Genomic DNA, 20960 nt, shown 5'->3' with positions numbered 1-20960 from the left:
TTGAAACAGTTAAAGCTTCAGGGCCGAAACTCAATTGCTCAAGTAGTCGATGATATTTGCACATGGTGAACCCATATTATATATGAAATTGGAACAAATACGCGTTTGCCCCAATAAGTTAATTTGTTCCCCAGTTATCTTAAGAGAAGGGGATTATAGTCTAAAATGCACCGTACGTGTTGGTTTGCTCAACATAAGGAATACAAATCTTAAACAAACATGGCTGGATTGGTGAGGAATTTGTTGTAACAAAAACAAAAAGCTTACATGATTATCTCAAAGGTTGTTTGCATTATTTGTAGAAGAAACTGACCATGCCTACGTTATTAATATTGCAAAAGTTTTCCTTTTCGTAAGATAAAAACGATTAATAATAATATAATAAAGATACTTATTAATCAGATAAAATGGATGTATTTCTTTACAAGTTTTCTGTTTGATATTTCATAAGCTCTCTGACTGGGATGGAGACCGTCCCAAAACAGATAAGACGATGTATTGGGACATATTTTTGATGTCCTCTCTTTGCAGAATACACCTCCTTTCGTCAATCCTATTTTGCAACACGGTTTTTTTATCTCCTCAAACCCTGCATGTATTCAAATTCATAAGATCTCATATTACAAGTAAACCTATAAGAATTCTCACAATAGTAATAAAATAAAAGATTTACCATAGTCTTCCGGGCTTTCTAGCATCTTACTGAAGATAGAGTAGATGTCCCCGTAAACAATTGTAGAATTTGGTAGGGTTCTGGACAGTTGACCCAAAATAATTACGAGCTTAGAATTGAAAAGCTGAGCAGCATAATTTAGATCTTCATTACATATTTTTTTCTTTTTAACTCTCTGTGAAGGTGTACATCCAATCGGTGGTGTTCCGATCACTCCTATACGTCTTACTCCATATCCATACAATTGCTGCCCAAATATTTGGATTAATATCGTTTTGATCAAACATTTACATTTTAAAAGAATATATAGTTTATGGATGATAGTAAGTAGTACGTACCAAAACGAAACTGGCAGCAGAATCAGCCATCATAGTGGCAAAAGAGTCGACGTCATTTTTGAGGTGTTGAGCACCATTTCCGAAATATGTATAAACCAGATCATTGCTTCCGGCAACCACAATGGCTGCTCCTTTGCTCACAATCTTTTTAGTCTTCTTTTTTCCTACGAGCTTCTTCATTCTTTTCTTGTAGTCTTGGAAATATGTCAACTGGTCCAACATTGTTGTTACTTTCTGATTTAAATAAATCAAATGATCAGTCAGTGTATTAATAATGAATTATCATTTCAAAAAAAAAAACATGATCTAGGGAATTAGGATTTGATCTTTACCCATGATTCAGATGTTTGAGGAAGGTAGCCAGCACCACCCGAAGCAAAAGATACGCCCGTAAGTAGATCGGTTTCTTGTAGTTCGTTGTTTTGTTGTAGTTTCTTGTCTACATATGCCGGCACAATTTCTTTTACTCCCAAATATTTGGCTAGTGGAATCAGGAAACAAGGAGAAAAGTACTTAATTAGAGGAAATAACTAAACGAGCTTAGGTAAAATGTAAACGGGAAGAACACACATTAGGCCAAACTGTGGCCCGAAAGAAAAGAGAGGGAATGTGACAGAGAGAAAGAGAGTACGAACATATATAATCGGAAGCGACCCTTCCGTTGCTGAATCTACCGGTGGCGACTCCCATAGGAAAATCCATACCATAGGGACGATAATTACATTTTAGCTTTGTGTCTAGGTTATTGTTATTTCCTGTGTCAAAGATCGAATCACCAAAGAAAAACACTGCCGGTATGGTTTTGTTCTGTGGCTTAGGTGGTGATGGGGCAGGTGGCTTAGGTGGGCTAGGTTTTGGCGATGGGGCAGGTGGCTTGGGTGGGCTAGGGTTTGGCGATGGTGCAGGTGGCTTGGGTGGGCTAGGTTTTGGCGATGGAGAAGGTGGTGGAACAGGTTTCGGGGCTGGACTAGGTGGTGGCTTAGGTGGTGATGGTGATGGACCGGGCTTTGGTGTTGGAGCAGGTGCTGGTGGTGGCTTTGGTTGCGGCTTTGGTGGTTGCGGTGGGCATGGAGAAGGGGTAGGTGCCGGTGGTGGCTTTGGTTGCGGCTTTGGTGGTTGCGGTGGGCATGGAGACGGGGTAGGTGCTGGTGGTGGCTTTGGTTGCGGCTTTGGTGGTGGCTTTGGTTGAGGCTTAGGTGGTATTGGTGGACATGGAGATGGACCAGGGGCTGGTGGCTTTGGTTGAGGCTTAGGTGGAATTGGTGGGTTTGGAGATGGGCCAGGTGTTGGACCAGGCTTTGGTGATGGGTTTGGTGGTGGGCCAGGTTGTGGAGGTTCCATTGGCCATGGAAACGGCCAAGGTCTCGTTGGCCAAGGCCTTGACGGCCAAGGTCCCGCTGGCCACGGCCAGAGCCGTCGGTGGACTACTTGAGCATGGGTCGTCGTCAAAAAGAAGATACAAAAGGATATGAAAAAGAAAACAAAACGAAATGTTATCGAATAAGAACAAGAATGGACCATGGAAGATTGCTTCATGCTTTTACTACAAGTAGTAGTAACAATATTTCCATTCAAGCGATTTCTTCTGTCATGTCAATATGAATATCAAAATGTGTGCACATATGTATATATATATATGCATTACGTAGATTAGGGCATGCGATTTATGTGGGCGTGTTGAAGTTGCTTTTGTCTCAAGGCTTCTCTCATCACACATTTTGAGATACACTTCTTATATGATCAGTTTCTAGTCGGAATTTAACTCATTTTTAAGCATCTTTCGTGACTTCTTGGAACTGAACTCTCTCTTGAGGAAGTATCTCCAACTTCAGAATTTTTTTTCCAAAAAAAATTGTCACCAGTTAATTGGATATTTTGAGATACTTATAGCTATGTAGTATGTACTGTAGTTCCCTTACACAAGACAATTTGAATATATGGCTATGTAACATACTCGACTCTTAAGGCTCCGCATTCCCACACTTCGAACTTACCTGATATTCAGTAAACCATCACTACTCTCATTCTCGTATCCAATTGTGTTTCGTACCATCTACACTATTATAACAGAATAATACGCATTATACTATAGATCAGCTCGTAAAGACATAAATGTTATACAACCATGGAACTCCCTTCTTCTTAGTATCTAGCTTTTACATGAACAATGAAATCATATAGAACTTATATCTCTCAGAGCATGTAAATGTTCATAGACATTTATTAGAGGTTGGATCAGTAAATCAGACAATCAGCCCAACACTCGAAAGGCTTTCATATACACAAAAAGGGGAAGCACCACATGAGACACGACCAACAACTTATTTTTGGTGTGATCAAACCCAATTCAATAACCAAATGACCCAAAACCTCATAGGTTTGCTTAGTAATATATGTCAAGGCAGAATAAAAGAAGGTAGGAAGATCAATGGGCGGTAACAAGGAAAGGGTTTTGGCAAACACCACACTCGATGGTCTCTGATCCTGAGATTGGAACCTGAACCTGCAATTTAGATGGAAACGATCTCAGGACCACATACTTGTTAACAGGAGACACTACATATAGCAAACTTCAAATTTCCAAATCGCTGGCTCGAGTCTTATATCCACTTGCTTTAACTGTTCAGATGATTAAGCGACAATCTCCATGATCAATTCTAAAACTAGATGACCATACCCTTCGCATAAATGCACCGAAATCTGATCCACACGATGTGCACTTCGAAACAGCTTCATCAGGGACCTGAAACAGATATAAATGGAGTGAAACCACTAAAACCACAGCTAAGCACGAAAGATAAAAATGAGAAATATCTTTTTCCATCAAAACCACAGCTAACAAGAGTATTTTGACAATAAGAGAGTTATGTTCTTATTCCAAAGAAAACAAAAAATCTTACCCAGTGATCTTTCTCCTCATTTACAGGATTTATAATGTTCATCCAATCACCCAATCCTTTCTTCTTCTCAGCTGATTGTTCCACCAGCTTTACAGAGTCAGGAGGTCTGCTACTTCCCCCAATCTCCTTAGCCTAAAATCCACCATCACAAAATATTAGAATGATGAACGGAAAGCATGATGGAAGTGAAGCGATATAAAACATGTTAGTTTAGGAACCTGAAACATTGCAGCTATCACTGTGTCCAGAAGTGTGTTGGTGGTGTAACTATTTGATTGCAGTCTAATACGCTTAGCATCAATGTCTACCGGAGTCTTAGACCAAAAGGCCAAAATAGAAGAATCTAATTTCTGGATAGAAAAAAAAAATAGATACAAGACTCTAATTCATGCAAATAACAAAACCAAAAATGCCTTGGAGAAAGAAAAAAAAAGCTAGATAATCTCTTACCACGCATCTTGTGATGTTCTCAAGAGGATATATTCTCAAATTCCGGCTAGTACTTGGATCAAGCATACAGAGGCCATCCAAACCAATCTGCTAGCACAATTCAGAGGGACAGTTCTAAGTAACACAAAAGCTCAAAGCTTTGATTAAGAAAACTGGATTGGCACACATTACCTGACAAAGAACATCAGTTGTGGTCTGTCCGTAAGTCTCAGCCAACAACTTGACACGAAATTTCTGGACACCACCCGCAGCATCTTCCTGCACATCAGCCTTGGGGGACAGCTGTTACAATCTTGGAAGAGTTCGAGCTAGCAGAGGAGTCTCTACCTGAAGAGAGGCTAATGGATCGTCCATAGTCATCGAACAATGTGGAATTAGAGACCAGTAAATGCAATTGGGCTTTTTAAACTGAACTAAGCCCAATAACAAGATACGCAAGGGGGGTAAAAAGGGTGTTTCACATGACGTAACCATTCTCGGACCGAGTTACACGGAGATAATAAATGACGACGAAAGAGAAAAAAGGAAACTTGACAATTAAGGGTTTTCCTTTTTTCTAATTAATTATTCTCCTAAACGTAGGCCAAGTCGGTGGATCTGAGTGTTTCACGCGTCTTTAAATACACACCTTACCTTCTCCATCATTTTCTCAACCATTTGTTTTTTCTTCTCTCTCTCTCCGTTTTTTGGATTTTGACAATACGAATCGAGAAAAAAGAAATTAGCGTTTGCTTCGATTTCGATTAATTTCGCGCCACAGAGACACGTTCCGTAGCCTTGTCTGAATCTTAGGTTCGATTACTCCTGTCTGTGCCCGTTTTTTTACTGTTGAAACCGATTAGATCTTAAGATAGAAAGAAAAAGAACAAACGATGTCGAGATATTTCACATCACCACCGCCTGTGTATGCGAGGAACTGGGCCAACGGTCAGAACTTGGTCGAATCGACTAAGGTTCGTCGAGCACTCAATTCTTGTGATTGATTCGCACCGTGTTCAGGGGATTTTGAATTGGCATGTTTTAATATAGCATATATCCTTTTTTATAATTATAATATGGCTAGGTTGCATATGATTTGATTAACTTGCAGGGCTTTATTGATTAGTTGCTTATAGATCTGTGAAATTTGTATTAGCATATTGATTTTTTCTATATATTAGTATTGTCTATTATTATAGTCAACGACCGTAGAGACGTGTTGTAGGTAGATATATATATATATATATATATATATATATATGTTTCCGACTCTTAGCTTAACATTGTTTTATTGTTTCCTTGGTTGATGTTATCACGTATATATATGCGTACTGGTTGTTAAACGATTATTCTCCGCAATAGTCTAAATCCTCTAATTCTAATGGATTATAAAGATTGAAAGACAAATAGTCACTTCAAAAAAGGTGCACCGTAAAGAGAAGAAGGATATAAAGAAAGAAAAGAAACAGAAACAGACGAATGAGAAAACCATTGAACATCTATATCTACCGACCAAGCAAGTGTCTGATGAATCTGAACAACTTGAGAAGAGTTGTTTGACAGAAGAACATGAGAAATATCTGTCTGATGGAAGCCAAAGTAGTAAGAAGAGAAGAAGGGACGCTTCTCCTTCTGTTGAGAGTAATATCAAAGGTTTGTGTTTTCTCTTCTCTTAACTAGATGAATTTCATTTCTAAAATTCTATTGTTAATTTTCTGAAAATCGTTCATTTAATCATTTGCAGCTACGCCTGTAACTGGTAATCCTCTACGGATACGTTTTGTCTTCCAGAAGCCTAAGGAAGCTGAGCTTGTTGTCCCTCAAGCGCCTCAAGAGGTTCTTGTTTGTTCCACCTCAGGGACTGAAATATCAAGTTCTGTCTCAGGTCATGATGGGAATCTGCTCCCAGCTTCTCTTGCGAGTGACGAGACTGCAATTCTTTCTGAATTAAAGAAAAAAAAGAAGCATAAGACAAGCAAAGAATCACGGTACAGCTCACTGTTTGATGAACCGGTTCTTCCTTGTCTCTCCATTGAAGAAGACAGTAGCAACAGCGATGACTGGCTACTTGGTGCTAGGCGGCAAAAGAATGTTTCCACCAAGTCTGCTATGAATGAAGACATGGTCATCAACATGCAAAAGTCGGCAGAGTCCTGTTTTCCTAGTTCTCAGTTTTTGTCTGAAGTAGGAATTTTTTCATTGCCATACACAGTCCTGTTCTAGGTCCCAGATAATTGTTTTGTTCTTTCTCAGCTTAGGCTAGGCCTTAACTTGTACAGTTCCACGAATTGTAACAACCACAAAGATGAGTAATACTTGAATGATCTCCCTATTTTTGACACTAATCTTGTTCTACTTTTTTCAAAGTACCTTTAAAGAAACGATTCCAACAACCGATTACAATAAGTCCTATGATGGTCCCCTGACATCATTGAGTTTATGGTGTTGTCCAGTTGCTTCTCTCTCTTCTTCTTGAGTGTGCTTGAAGAGTAATCAATTGTTAGAAGTTTTGTGTTCTAAGGAAGATGACTTTTGTAAGGAAAATGACAACTATGTTCACATCAAGATTCTCAATCATATCATTTGGGTGATGAGGCAGATATTAGAGAAACAGAATCTGTTTGTGGAAAATGAATTCTATTCTCATTAACCGTCAAATGTAGCTTACATGGAGTTTATATACACTTGCGTTTAACCATAGTAAACCACACATAATAGAATTGAATCTAATCTACTCTAAACCGGACTAAACCGACCATATACATTAATAGCCTCCCTCAAGATGAAGGTGCATATATATTATGCAAACCCATCTTGCGTATATTGTCCCGGAAAGGAGTAGGATAAAGCGCCTTGGTGAGAACATCTGCAAGTTGATCACCAGTACGAACATACATTGTCTTGAGAAAGCCATCTTTCATCTTCTCCCTTACCTTATGACAGTCATTCTCTATGTGTTTGGTGCGTTCATGGAACACCGGATTGCTTGCAATATGCAAAGCAGCTGTATTGTCACAGTAGAGATAGGTAGGAAGCTGAAAAGGTAAGCGGAGATCAGTCAAGACTTTCACCACCCAAATCATCTCCTTTGTAGCCATACACATCGCTCTGTATTCAGCCTCTGCTGAACTACATGACACAGTGTCTTGCTTCTTCGATTTCCAAGAAACAAGAGAATCTCCAACAAACATTGCATAACCGGTAACTGATCTTCTAGAGTCTGGACATCCATTCCAATCAGAATCAGAATAACCGCGCAAATCAAAATTAGTCTCTGTACCATAGAACAATCCAAGACCAATCGTTCCCTTCAAGTATCTGAGTATCTTGTGAACAGCTTGAAGGTGAACATCAGTAGGAGCCGCCGAATATTGAGCTAGCTTTCCAACAGCAAAGCAAATATCGGGTCTCGTAAACGTGAGATACTGCAATTTCCCCAGCAACCGTCTATACTGTTTTGCATCCGTAAGCAGAGTACCATCGTCTTGAGATAACTTCTGATTCGGTTCCATTGGTATTGATGAAGGTTTACATCCAGAGAAACCGGTTGATTCCAGAAGATCAAGTACATATTTACGCTGACAAACAGAGATTCCTTCAGCAGATCTTGCTATCTCCAGACCAAGAAAATACTTAGGAGCTCCCAAGTCACGTAGCTTGAACGCAGCACTTAATCTCTGTTTCAACTCATTCACCATATCATCATCTGTACTGGCGATGAGTATGTCATCAACATACACCAATATTACCAAGAACTTCCCATCCAAAAGCTTCACAAACATCGTATGATCTCCAGTGCAAGTCTCAAATCCAAAATCTAGTAAAGTTGTGGAGAGTTTTACAAACCACTGCCGAGATGCTTGCTTCAACCCATAGACTGATTTGTGTAGACGACACACTGCTGTAGGAGAAACTTCCACTCCCTTTAGCTCAGAATATCCTGGCGGTAACTTCATATAAATCTCTTCCTCCAAATCTCCATTTAAGAAAGCGTTAGAGATATCAAGCTGTGTCAACTTCCACTTCAACTTAGGTGCAACAGACAACAAAATCTTCACCGTAGCCATCTTTGCTACCGGGGAAAATGTATCAAAAAAGTCTATGCCCTCTTGTTGAGTATAACCCTTAGCGACAAGTCTTGATTTCTTTCTCTCCTCCGTGCCATCTGCATGATATTTGATGGTATATATCCATCGACAACCAATAGCTTCTTTACCTGATGGTAACTCAGTGATCGTCCAAGTCTCTGTTCGTTCAAACGCATCAATCTCCAAACCCACGGAATCACACCATACCTTATCCTTCAAAGCCTCTTTGTAATTTTGTGGAATTGGTGCTTTAGTAATGATATTAAGAAAAGCATAGAAAGGCTCAGATATAGAAGTATAAGAAATATAATTTGTGATGGGATATGGAGAAGTAATATGAGTTTTATCAGTAGAAGAAGAAGTATTATAGCAATGATAATCCTGCAAATGAGAAGGTAATTTCCTTTGGCGAAGAGATTTTGATTCAGAAGAGACCAAAACCTCAGAAGATATCTTATCTTTTGAGAGACAAGTATCAGAAGAAGATTGTGGTATATCAAAATTTGCAGGAGAAGGAATATGAGGAAAGAAAGTCTTAGTATCCTCTGATATGGTAGAGGATACAAAGGGGAAAATATCCTCATAGAAAATGACGTGTCGAGAAATAGAAACCGAGTGTGTCTCTATGTCTAGTAGCTTATAGCCTTTATACCCGTGGGGATAGCCTAAGAAAATACAAGCTCTAGCTCTAGGATCAAAATTAGTTCTATGACTCGACGAGGTTGAACTATAACAAAGACAACCGAAGGTTTTCAAGCTATGATAATCTGGGACTTTAGAAGTAAGTTTCTGATAAGGTGACTGATCTTTTAAGACTTTAGAAGGTAACCTATTGATCAGAAAGGTAGCTGTTAAGACACAATCACCCCAAAACTCCAAAGAAATACCAGATTGGAACATAAGAGCACGAGCCACATTTAAAAGATGCTGATGTTTTCTCTCTACTACTGAGTTCTGTTCAGGAGTTTCAGGACAAGAATGATATGCTTTAATACCCTTTTTATGGTATAAATCAGTAAAATTGAGTTCATTAGCATTATCAGATCTAACAGAACAAACTTTCGATTTATATTGAGTTTCTACCATCGAAATAAAACCAGGAAAGACATGCAGAACGTCAGATTTTTGTTTAAGTAGATATACCCAAGTTGCTCTACTAAAATCATCAACAATTGTCAAGAAAAATCGAAACCCTTCTTTAGTTGGAACCGAAAACGGATCCCATGTATCAATGTGAATCAATTCAAATGGTTCACTACACATGTTTCGACGAGACATAAAAGACAAATGTTTCTGTTTTGATAAATGACAAACATGACATGGTTCATGATTTTTATTTCTTTTATGTTTAGGTAAAACCAATACATCAGACAAGAACTCAATCTTAGACATAGATGGATGGCCTAATCTTTTATGCCAAGTGGCCGAATCTATATGTAAACTAGAACAAGCAGGAGACATACCTTGAAAAGATAAAATATCAAGCGAACAAGGTAAATTCAGAACATATAAATTTTCCATCTCAACACCTTGACCAATCATCTGGGCCTGAGTACGATCCTGGATAAAACATTCATCAGCAGTAAAACTAACTTGAGAATGCAACGTTTTAGTTAAAACACTAACACTCAACAAGTTAAATTTAAAATCCGGAATGTACAGAACATTGTAGAGAGAAATCGCATCAGTCAATTGAATAAAACCAGTTCTTCTATTTTGACAGTGTAACCATTCGGGAGAGTAACATAAGTCTTATCTAAAGTTTCATATTCTAAAAATAAAGACCTATCATGAGTAACATGATGACTAGCTCCCTAATCTATTACCCAAGCTCTAAGAGACACACTGGTTTCTTTAGAGGTAGATGAAATTAACACGTCATTAGTAGAACATTTGAAAGTGAGAAATGTACCAGTTATCTGTGAGATAGAAGGTACGGAATGTGAAGACGAGGCCATGTTCCTTTCGGATATAGGACTAGGAGTTTGGAGCTTGACACTGTTTAACTCTGGTGCAATGACAGAAGAACCTTGGAGCTGACCACTGAGGTACGCAATCATGTGCTGAATTTGGTCTTTCGTCATGCTGTTATCAGTCTCCTTCATCTGAGATTCCTGATGACCAAGCGTTGCGAGATTGGTGTTCACCGTTTGTTTGATAGGCTTTCCACGTTGAGGATGTCCAGGTGGATAGCCATGGACCTTGTAACATTTATCAACGGTATGACCAATGCGGTGACAGTGAGAACACTTCGGCTTTTGATAGCCTCCCTGAGCTAACATGATCTGGCCATTATCTGGATTAACAGATTGCATCTGAAAAGCTACAGGAGTAGGACTTGCCTTTGTGTTGTTTCCAATCAATCTCTGACTTTCATCTTGATCAAGCATATTATAGATGTCATTGAGCTGTGGACGCGGCTTCATGTTCAGTATCTGACCACGGATGTTGTTGAATGAATCATTCAATCCCATAAGGAACTGAATGATTCGACTCGTTTCAGCATCCTCAAGCAATTCCTTCACTTGATCACAGTTACATTTCTTCACAAGAGACGATTTCGTGTTAGCAAGTTGCTCCCATAACGTCTTCTTCTTGGTGAAGTATGTAGATAGATCTGAATCACCTTGCTTGAGTGTCATCACAGCCTGTTCAAGTTGATACTTCCGTGGTAGATTATTGACTTTGAAACGCCTGAACAAATCATCCCACATCTCTGCTGCATCTTCATAATAAAGGATACTATCATAGATCTCCTTATTAACCACATTCAAGAGCCACGATTTCACCATGCTATTACAACGACTCCATATCTTGAAATAGCGATCATCAACAGAAGGTCTAATCAAAGATCCGTCTACGAAACCTAACTTGTTCTTCGCATCGAGACTAATCTTCATCGCAATTGACCAGCTATTGTAATTCGTTCCATCAAGAGTATGAGAGACGATAGATAGACCTGGATGATCGGCGGAATGAAGGAAGAAGGGACTATGAGTACTATCATACGATTCCGTCAGCATCGGCGTCGAACTAACTCCGTCGCGAATCACCGAGCTGCGAAATTGCTGATGTTTTGCGGAAACTTCATCAGGTTCGTCGCGATTTGGTGTGATTGACCTCGTACGAACCTCAGAACCTTGATCTTCATCGTTGAAGTTCCGATTCCTCTGTTTTGCGCCACGCTTCACCATTGTCGACCCGATCGAGCTCAACGGAGGGGAATCAACCGGTAGAGAATCGATTTTGAGGTGAATCGGAGCTGGAAAACACTCAGAGAATCGAGAAATCACGAAGAATCAACAAGCGAAGCGAAAGATCGCTCTGATACCATATTAGAGAAACAGAATCTGTTTGTGGAAAATGAATTCTATTCTCATTAACCGTCAAATGTAGCTTACATGGAGTTTATATACACTTGCGTTTAACCATAGTAAACCACACATAATAGAATTGAATCTAATCTACTCTAAACCGGACTAAACCGACCATATACATTAATAGCAGAAGACAAACAGCTTAAAAACAGAAGCAAAATTTGCAAATTAAATTAGATCAATATGTCAATACAACAAAGTGATCCACATCAAGAATAAAGTAGAAGAGACACACTGTGAACTCAAAACGATTCACCAGCAAAGAGTGAAAGACACAACAACACAGCTTGTTTTAGCAACTATACAAAAAGCTACTCGGAATGTCTCCCTTCACGCCTGAATTGTCATATTAAAGTGGTAACGAATCATATTGTCGAGATCATCTTCTTCGTCCTTTTGTTTACCTCCTAGTCTTTTATAGATTTTCTTTATCACAAGAACATGCATCGGTTCTTGTTATTTTTCTTCTTCTTTTTTGGAGGCTGAAGCACAACTTTTATGGCTGCATCAAACACTGCCTTCACATTCTGCATAATCTCAAAAAACGTCAGTCTCATAACCAGGACAGGCAGTTTTATAATGTCTACCTGCTGTGTCTTTGAACTACATTCAATGTAGACCGCAGATCCAATCAGTTCCTCTCCTTGCCCAATTCTTAATAACATTAGACCCTTTTGTTTTCATCAAGAACATGGCATTCATGGAGAAACTATGCGTTCTAAAGACAATACCTGGCGTGTAGTAATTGACACTGCACCAGCATGATCTATGAAGAATTGCTTGTCATCCCGAAAGGTCTGTAAATACCAAAAAATACAATAATCTCCCATGACCATTCAAAATCATGCAAGTATAACTTAAAAACCAAAGAACGCATAGTTAAAACAATAGCTAAGGTAATTTTATAGAAGGAAAGAGTTTGATCACCGAGCTTTGTGCCAACGAGGACAATAGGAACACCAGGAGCATAATGCCTGAGCTCAGGAATCCACTGAGAGCAATACAAGGAACACAAAATCATATTAGCTCACTCATCATCATAAGCTATATATTTGATTTTTATTATTATTGTCTTTTTTTTTAATTATCACGGGTTTGAATTTTGAATGTGGATCTATCTACACTAATTTTGAATGTGAATATCAAAACATGGAAAATAAAAATGTCACGAATGTTTGTATTGTTAATCTGTTTGTTTGTTTCAGAACGTATTTACTACACGCTGTATTTATAGAATTTTCAGCATCTTTTAAATTTTCGTTTACTTTGCTCTATGCAGTGCAGGTCTTTTGTGTGTATCTTTTATTTCGAACTTTGAATTATCAAATTATCTACGAGAGAGTTTATTGTATAGCCAAATTAAAAACCATACAATCATACGATAGAGTTTATAGTATAGTAAGAGATAGAGAGGCAAGAATGATAAAATCCAACGAAAATGTTCAAAAAAGAATGATAAAATCCATAAACCATAATCATTAGATTTTGGCAAATCTGATCAAGAACGTGTCAATTAGTGTCACGGCACGATTCCTAACTATCAAAAGGGACGTGCCCAACTCTATAAAGTTACTAAATGTCCGGTCACTGAATGTCCCGTCATTTAAATATCTAATCATATCACACCAGACAGTAGCGATAGAGCATCATTAACCCTGGAACCCATAAGAGTTTCTTAATAACTTTTTAAATATTAAATGTAGTTAAAAACTTAGTTAAGAAACACCAAGAAAAAGAATGCTCCAATGCTAGTTTCTAAATTAAGGTTTCTTAAAAAAACTATGCAACATCTTACATCAACTTTACTTTCTTCTCCAAAGAAAATGGCTTTGAGAATCATGGCAAAAACTACAGATCGGGTAACATCAATATCTCAAAGCAAAAGACATTGACACTTGCTCCATCTTACTCAAAAAAAAAAGAGACTTTTGTTACAAATTGAGTAGTTACCTCAATGATTCGGCTCTTGATCATATCCTCAAGTGAGGCTGTGACCTCTTCTGTGATTATAGGAGGAGGCCTGGCATTGTGTTCAAATCTAAATCAACTTCTAAAGCACTATTCTTTGGCCTCTTTGTAGCAGTTACCTTTTAACAAGACAAAGCATACATAAATTTAGCTACAGAAAGCAACGTTACAATTTCACAGCCACTGCATATCAGAGAGCATAGGATCCATAACTGGCTTTTCTCAATTTGTCTGACTCTTCGTTGTCTTCACCAGCAAAAGCACCAAACTAGAGGACAATGAACAAACCAAAGATCATTCAATAGAAAAAAAAAACTAAAAAATTTGTAAACACTCAGCAAAAGCACCAAACACAGGAGATTCAGAATCAACATAGAGAAAGAAAGAGAGAATCTTTACATGATGGATTTAAGATTGAGAAGTACAAGCTCCATCCCTTATAATCAACTACGGCTTTCTAATCAGTGGAAACAGTATCCAATCCATGGCTATAGCAATAACTACAAGATGGAACAAACAAGAAGGGAGAGAGTTACCAAAGAGAACAGAGGATGGCGTATCAGTGTCAAGAGCCCAACTTTCAGGCAAGTCAAGAGACACGAGAGGAGGAGACACTAGAATGGAGCTTAAGCAATGCACTTCCCTTGTTGTCAAATGAACAGCCTTGTTATGCGCAAGGCATCCACTATGACTCTTTGACCCATGAGTCATCTGCCCTCTCTTGAAATTATGCCTCTTGATCCCTCCCTGAAACCCTTTCCCAATCGTGGTCCCTGATGTTGCCTTCGCGGAACCTGACGACAGTTACGGGGACTACGGTTCCGTCCGGTTCGAAGAAAGACATCATGTACAGAGTCGTCGATCGTCAGAAACGGAGAAGCCGAGAAGACGATTAGCAGAAGACAATCGTCACAAAAAAAAAATAATGTGAGAAAAGAAAATACAAAAACATTCTACTTTGCCTCATGTGCTGACAGGTGGGTGGAAAACCCTTCTAATAATCGGTTACAAAACACCTTAGTCAAGGATCGGTAATCTGTATTTACTTTTCTTTTTATTTAATTAAATCACTTATTATCCTTAAAAACCCAACTAAGGATCCCCGATAATCATGGTCTAACTTCGCTGTTACATTTCATGCATCATAATTAGTATCCAATTGCGCATCATGTGTTAGTTTTTTTCTATAAAGAAAAAATAGCATCTTGTGTGAAAAAAGTCTATACTCCTATTTGCTAAGCAAAAAAGAAGTTGTATTTCAGCAATAAGGATTATAGTTTAGATAATGATGTCTATTGGCTTTTAACTATGAACATTCGGATAAAAACACTATGAATATTCGAGTATAATTATATTTTAATCAAAATTAATTTTGAATATAAATACAGATTATCCAATGACATTTCAGAATATTTCCCCGTTTAACCACTCACTTTTTCAATTACAATATTTGAACTGATTGTATGCGTGTGTGAATATATATTACATTTACAAGTGCTAAAAACATATGGTAAAGTTATAATCAAAACATAGAGATTACATTTTAAAAAAATCTATAAGAAAAAAACGAGTTAGGGAGATTGGAGGAAGGAATTGCGGAACTAAACAAAGAAAAAAAATTAAATACTAAGAGAAAGCGGAGAAGATATTAGCCAACCAAATCATTATATTCAGAGAAGCTAAGCTTACTACATCTGCCTGCCCCTTTATACCAACTATATATTTACCAAACACTAACCCTTTTTTGTAACTGTACCAAACACTAACCATCCCACTTTTCTTTACAACTAACTCTAACTCAATTTTTATCAAAAATATAATTTTAATACGAAAATAATCATTTTATTCATTCCAGAAGAAGTATGTAAATCATAAATGAAAAAGAATCTGCAAAACCTAAACGTGATCGTTCTAATCTTGTTTAGTGTACGCTTGTTAATGATCTAAACCTACAGGATAAATCAGAATGTTTAGTGTACGCTTGTTAAAGACCAAAACCAGTTGACCCAATAATTTCGATGAGGCCCATTATGTATGCGTAAGTGCGTAAGGCAATTATTTCCCAAAATCAAGTAATATGAACAAACAGCAAAATTTGCTGAGCAAATCAAAGCTTGGATTTCAAAGCCGGAAACATGTTCTTTCGTAAATCCTAGGACATATATATCTATGTGTAATCCTTAACATATATATGCCTCGAAGACAAGAGTACTCCGTCTATCAATCAGGCCTGCCATCAATGGGAAAGCCTAGCCTTCCCATTAAACAATTATCATCTCAACTTAAATGGATCATAGAAAATGTTTTTTTTTTTTGGTATTTGATGTAACGAACAATACTGAGATGTACGATATAGCATGTGTGATTTAGTCCTAAATATCTCTTCAATATGTGAAAATGGACAACTAGATGCCCAATATCTCTTCAACTTTTTTTTTCTTGTTATAAGTACGTTAGCAACTTAAACTAAAGTTAATACGTTACGTAACTTACTTATGTCCATAGAAATTTGATCAAAATGTCCGAAATTTAAAAGGAAATTGTTACGTGCATCGCTGCTGACAAAATTCTCACATCGATACACCATATATATTATTGTAAACATCCTAGAGGGAGATAAGGGACGATCTTAATTATCAGGGGCGGCTCTTGGCATGTGCTAGAGGAGCAAAAGCACAGGGTCCATATTTTTTGACAGAAAATTTCTTTATATTTAGGGTCCATTTTTGTGGAAAAAAAGGCCCTCAAAATATTATGACAATACATAATTTGTTCCATCATGCACAGGGTCCATCACATATTTGAGCCGGGCCTGTTAATTATAGGTTGCATTCATATAAGTTAGATTACAGAACGATACTTTTATTATTCACAGGTATATCAAATATAATGAATGAACTTGATATTCAAACAAATACACCCTATATATACATATCTTCCTTGATCTTCTCTTCAGTGAGAGAGGTAAAAGACTAAATACTAATCAATTGGTGGTAGTCTGGTGGCAATTTCTTAGAGTTTGGTGTGTATTCACTTCAGTCATGGGTTCATTTCTTTCTGAAAACTAATTTATCATCATTTGGCTAATATGGGCTTGGACTTCGGCCTAAGTGGTTTATATGGTAGATCGTAACATATGATTGGTTCATCCCATGATATTAGTCAAAAAGTATTCCAAACTCTGATCAGGTAGTGTGGTAGCTAGTCAACTCTGTATCACTAAGTATGTTTCGATCCTGAAACCGATTGGATCAGCCGATAGAATTTATAAAAAAAAGGACTAAATACTTTTAAAACTTAAACTTTTTGATGGGGTGATTAATCAAACTGAAATTTCTCCAGTTCATAATATACCATATAAATGTAGTAGAATTGGTATTACATTATATTAAATTATTTTTAATGCGAGTAAATCTTTTTTATGCACCAAAAAAAAGACAAGTAGTTCTAAAACAAAACTATAGGGGATTGGAGCATACAAAGTGAAGTACGTGGCCTTAGATATGGTCGGTGCAAAAAGTAAATAATAATCCTAGTGGACCACGTAAGGGACTCCAAAAGTAGCAATGCGCCCTCGTGGTAACTCCACATAATTAAACCCTAACTAGCAGCTATGTAAATCAGTAAATGTGGGGGAAATTTTTTTAAAAAAAAATTGTGAAGAATGGGGTAGATGAACAAATTTATTCGAACTTGGGGTTTAAGCTCACTTCAAAAGGGGCTATTTGATAACATGAGACTAGTTTATTAATTATGGTGGGTCGGGGTCTTGATCTAATATATGTAATATGTATCTTGTATATAAATTATATATATCAAAACGGTATAGGTTGGACTTATGGTGCATGCAATTTGTGTTAGATTTTGATTTTTTTGGTTGAAAAATGGAAGTCAACAAATAGAACCAAAGTTCTACCAAACAAGGTGTATTGTATTAAATATTAAATGTGAGACGAAAGGATGAAAAGAAAAGAGTAACCACACCTAACCATGATCATCCCAAAACTAGTAAAAAAAAGAAAAGCTGTCATCATCCAAAGTATCTATAGAATAATGACAATCAAGCATCCACACTCCGTATATCTATGTATATATAGCTGCTACATACAGCATGTGATTTACAACATACATTGGTTGTAGGTGTTCCAAAGAACATCGATATGATACGGATTTCCACGCTTCCATTTGCAGTTATAAATCAGCTGTACAGAATGATGTTGTTTTGGTATTTCGAGATTTGAGTGTCTGAGTTAAAAGCATAAGGTTTTATATGAATATGCAAAAGTATATTGATTCTTTCTGATATTCACAAGAAGTATGGACAAAAATTCATATGACTCTTTGAAGATCGTGTAACATCATTTTTATTTGGTTTCAATTATACTTTATAAACGTATTCAAATCATAATTAACTAGTACTGCAGCGGGATATAAATGACGCATTTTCAGCTAATAAACAAATTATAGTTGTTTAAATGCTAACTATAATACTATTTAGTTTTGTAATGTTATCCGTCAGCTGTGAATTGTCTATTTTATACAGAAAAAAAACTCTACCCGTTAAAGATTCTGCAGTGCCGATTGGTTCAGTCGCTAAGATGGTACATTAGGAAAATGACAAATGTTTTAATTGCTGTACGTAGTGTTACTAAATAGTTTATTCGATTTCTAGCTAGGCTTAATCGTTCAAATGGTAGCAGTATACCCTATCATTCGCATTTTATATTACGTTAATTATTTTTAAAGTTGATCTTTACGCAATAGACAATATCGTAGTGATATCCTCGATGCCTATATTATAATGTCCACCACAGAAAACAACTATTCAATATCTTCTTGAGTAATTTACATAATGGGGCAGTTTATGACTTTTTATTACATCCTAGGACAGTTTATGCTACATGGGCAGTTTCTTGTGTGAAATGACATAATTTGCCCTCACAAAAGTGTAACCGTTCATGTTGTCTAGTTTCTTTTGCTTTTTCTGGTTTCTTTTGAATTTTGAAATTTGAAAGTGGTGGCCCACCACTTATAGATCCGACTACACAATTTTTATCTCACTTTATCTTCTTATTTGTTTTTACATTAATTCTTAAATATCTCTAATTTTTTTTACAACATTACCTATAAATAATCATGGAGACGATACCAATATCCACACCGGAGAACTTGAGAGCGAGATGTCGACTCGTAAGAATTGGCATGTGAAGAACATAGTGGAAGGTAACTGTTTTCTTTGTTAACGAGGGTTTTGTTGTTTGAGTGGCAGGATGATGATTTTGTGTTTCAATTGTAGAGAACCGGTGAAGGATAAAACGAGAAGCAACTGCCGGTGAGATTTTTATTGGCTTGTCTCTTTGTATGTTTTGCAGAGCCAACAGTTGTGGAAGAGGTTAATGAGCAATTTCCGGAAAGGCGGCGAACCGCTACCCAAGCAAAGTATAGTTTAATCTACTTATATTAATTTGGATTTTTTCGGATATGATTAGAGAATTGCTTATTTTAATATGATTACAAGCAGTAGAAGCTTTGTTGGTTATAAAGAAAGAAACTTGGTTATAGATGGTTATCTTGTTATCTTGTTGATAACATAGATGTTGATATTGTATTTCTTACATTGGCTATGTTTCATTCGTGTACATGTGTACACAATTTGTTTTGTATACGATATATCTCTAGTGTACACATGTACACATTATATATTGTTCGTGTACATGCAAACATTGTTTTAATGTTATTATTAAGGAAGTACAAACCCATAGGGCCAAAGACTTCCCCACCCCAGATCTTTCTTCCCAATCAAGCGCACCTAAAAAGAAAAGGAAACTGAAATTGAATAACTTTGATACATTTTTATTGCAAAAACTTCAACTATAATGAAAAACAACTAATTGAGGAAGACAACTATAAGCAATTTAGTTTACATTATACGAGTCATGAAGTTGCAGATGACAAAAAAAAATACTTGCAGCGTTGATAAGATATCTATCATACCAGATTGTTTTTCTTATCATCACCATCATCAACAACATCACTATTGTCATCCTAGTCTTCTTCTTTAACACCTGCTTGAGGTTTAGATCCAAAGAACCAAGATCAAAATCAATTTTCAATTAGCTATAATGTGTCTTTGGATATTCCATGTGGATACATGGTGGTGTACGTAGGCACTGGTTTTTGGAGATTTGTCGTGCGTGTGTACGATAAAGTGTAATGGCATAGATGTGTACAATAAATAAAGAGATGTACACATGTACACTAAATAAGGATATTTGCAAAGAGTGAGTGTTTCCTTGATATGTAGGAGACCAGTTGAGTTGAAGTAAAAAACTTAGGTGTGTATGGTTATTTTGTTGTAATGTAATGTGCATAACACTGATTTTTTTTGATGTTTTGGTATGTTATTTATAGTTGTTTGTGTATCACATATTTGTGTACACCGTGGAATATGTACATGTGTACATCAAAAGTGAATCAATAGAATATGTGTACTTCTTCGTCACTGTTAACAAGGGTGTGGTCGCAGGTGGTTGGGAGACAAAGGAGGGTTTAATGTAGTTGTACAAGGATTAAGTGTACACATGTATGAACATGCTTGTCAACAAGGGAAGTGTACACAGAATATAACACATGTTATTCCATGTTCATATACACAAATTATATCTCTTTAGAATATGTTTTTTGTACTTACATAAGGATGCATCAAAATTTTGATGAAATCAATCAAATAAAAACTTAATGAATAACAACAATTTAACTGAATGAATAACGTCAATCATTAAGAAACTATTGTTGCAATCATTAGGTAGAATCCTGAAAATTTAGTTCATGTTGGTTGTGGAAGCTCGAGAAGATTTACTATGTCATAATTGAAAACATGTTAGACATTTATAATGACCTTGTCTAATAGGTTGAGTTAGATGGGATACATCCAGGGGATAATTGTGAATTACCAACGCCAAAAAGACAATAGACTTCGAAGATCCAATCTATAAACACACATATTCAATTTTGCTATCTCGTGCCGCAACTCATCTTTTGCTATGTTCTCAAGATCGTTTTTGTCCTCTGGAGCAGATGGAACATACCTATTTTTGGATGGTACAGAGCCACTAGAGAGATCTCCCGTCACTCGTTGAACAAGAAATAAAGAATGCATCGCAGCAGAGAAGTAGAGATGCGAAGTG

At 36.9% G+C, this 20960-nt stretch overlaps 3 protein-coding genes across 4 annotated transcripts; 1 reads left to right on the top strand and 2 right to left on the bottom strand.

Annotated features, from left to right (window-relative positions):
- Window positions 1–231: 231 nt before the first annotated feature.
- On the bottom strand, window positions 232–2621 carry LOC103872812 (anther-specific proline-rich protein APG). The gene is made up of 5 exons (XM_009151253.3): window positions 1647–2621; window positions 1344–1492; window positions 1012–1245; window positions 674–920; window positions 232–589 (listed from the first exon to the last, which is right to left on the bottom strand). Exons 1-5 carry the CDS (start codon window positions 2545–2547, stop codon window positions 399–401), a joined length of 1722 nt encoding a protein of 573 aa, XP_009149501.1. The 5' UTR covers window positions 2548–2621; the 3' UTR covers window positions 232–398.
- Window positions 2622–3075: 454 nt separating this feature from the next.
- On the bottom strand, window positions 3076–4835 carry LOC103872938 (protein FREE1-like). The gene is given in 8 exon segments (XM_018659591.2): window positions 3076–3514; window positions 3689–3754; window positions 3912–4043; window positions 4130–4261; window positions 4362–4448; window positions 4533–4637; window positions 4639–4760; window positions 4823–4835. Coding segments are annotated over 8 exon segments (735 nt in total). The 3' UTR covers window positions 3076–3436.
- Window positions 4836–4903: 68 nt separating this feature from the next.
- LOC103872811 lies at window positions 4904–6685 on the top strand. 2 transcript variants are annotated; one of them, XM_033292979.1, is made up of 4 exons: window positions 4904–5314; window positions 5735–5993; window positions 6085–6272; window positions 6379–6453. In XM_033292979.1, exons 1-4 carry the CDS (start codon window positions 5234–5236, stop codon window positions 6451–6453), a joined length of 603 nt encoding a protein of 200 aa, XP_033148870.1. In that variant the 5' UTR covers window positions 4904–5233. The 2 variants fall into 2 exon arrangements, with proteins under 2 accessions (XP_033148870.1, XP_009149500.1); XM_009151252.3 differs by having other exon boundaries at window positions 4979–5314; window positions 6085–6685.
- Window positions 6686–20960: the final 14275 nt, after the last annotated feature.

The sequence above is a fragment of the Brassica rapa genome, chromosome A06, assembly GCF_000309985.2.
Source record: "Brassica rapa cultivar Chiifu-401-42 chromosome A06, CAAS_Brap_v3.01, whole genome shotgun sequence".
Classification (NCBI taxonomy): Eukaryota; Viridiplantae; Streptophyta; class Magnoliopsida; order Brassicales; family Brassicaceae; genus Brassica; species Brassica rapa.
This window is presented reverse-complemented; position numbering and strand designations above follow the sequence as displayed.

Coding starts and splice junctions, on each gene's coding strand:
- LOC103872812 (XM_009151253.3), bottom strand. CDS start 2,547: ATGAAGCAATCTTCCATGGTCCATTCTTGTTCTTATTCGATAACATTT. Junction 1,493..1,646: donor GGTCGCTTCCGATTATATAT/GTTCGTACTCTC, acceptor TGATTCCACTAG/CCAAATATTTGGGAGTAAAA. Junction 590..673: donor AGAAAGCCCGGAAGACTATG/GTAAATCTTTTA, acceptor GAATACATGCAG/GGTTTGAGGAGATAAAAAAA.
- LOC103872811 (XM_009151252.3), top strand. CDS start 5,234: ATGTCGAGATATTTCACATCACCACCGCCTGTGTATGCGAGGAACTGG. Junction 5,315..5,734: donor ACTTGGTCGAATCGACTAAG/GTTCGTCGAGCA, acceptor TGGATTATAAAG/ATTGAAAGACAAATAGTCAC. Junction 5,994..6,084: donor TGTTGAGAGTAATATCAAAG/GTTTGTGTTTTC, acceptor AATCATTTGCAG/CTACGCCTGTAACTGGTAAT.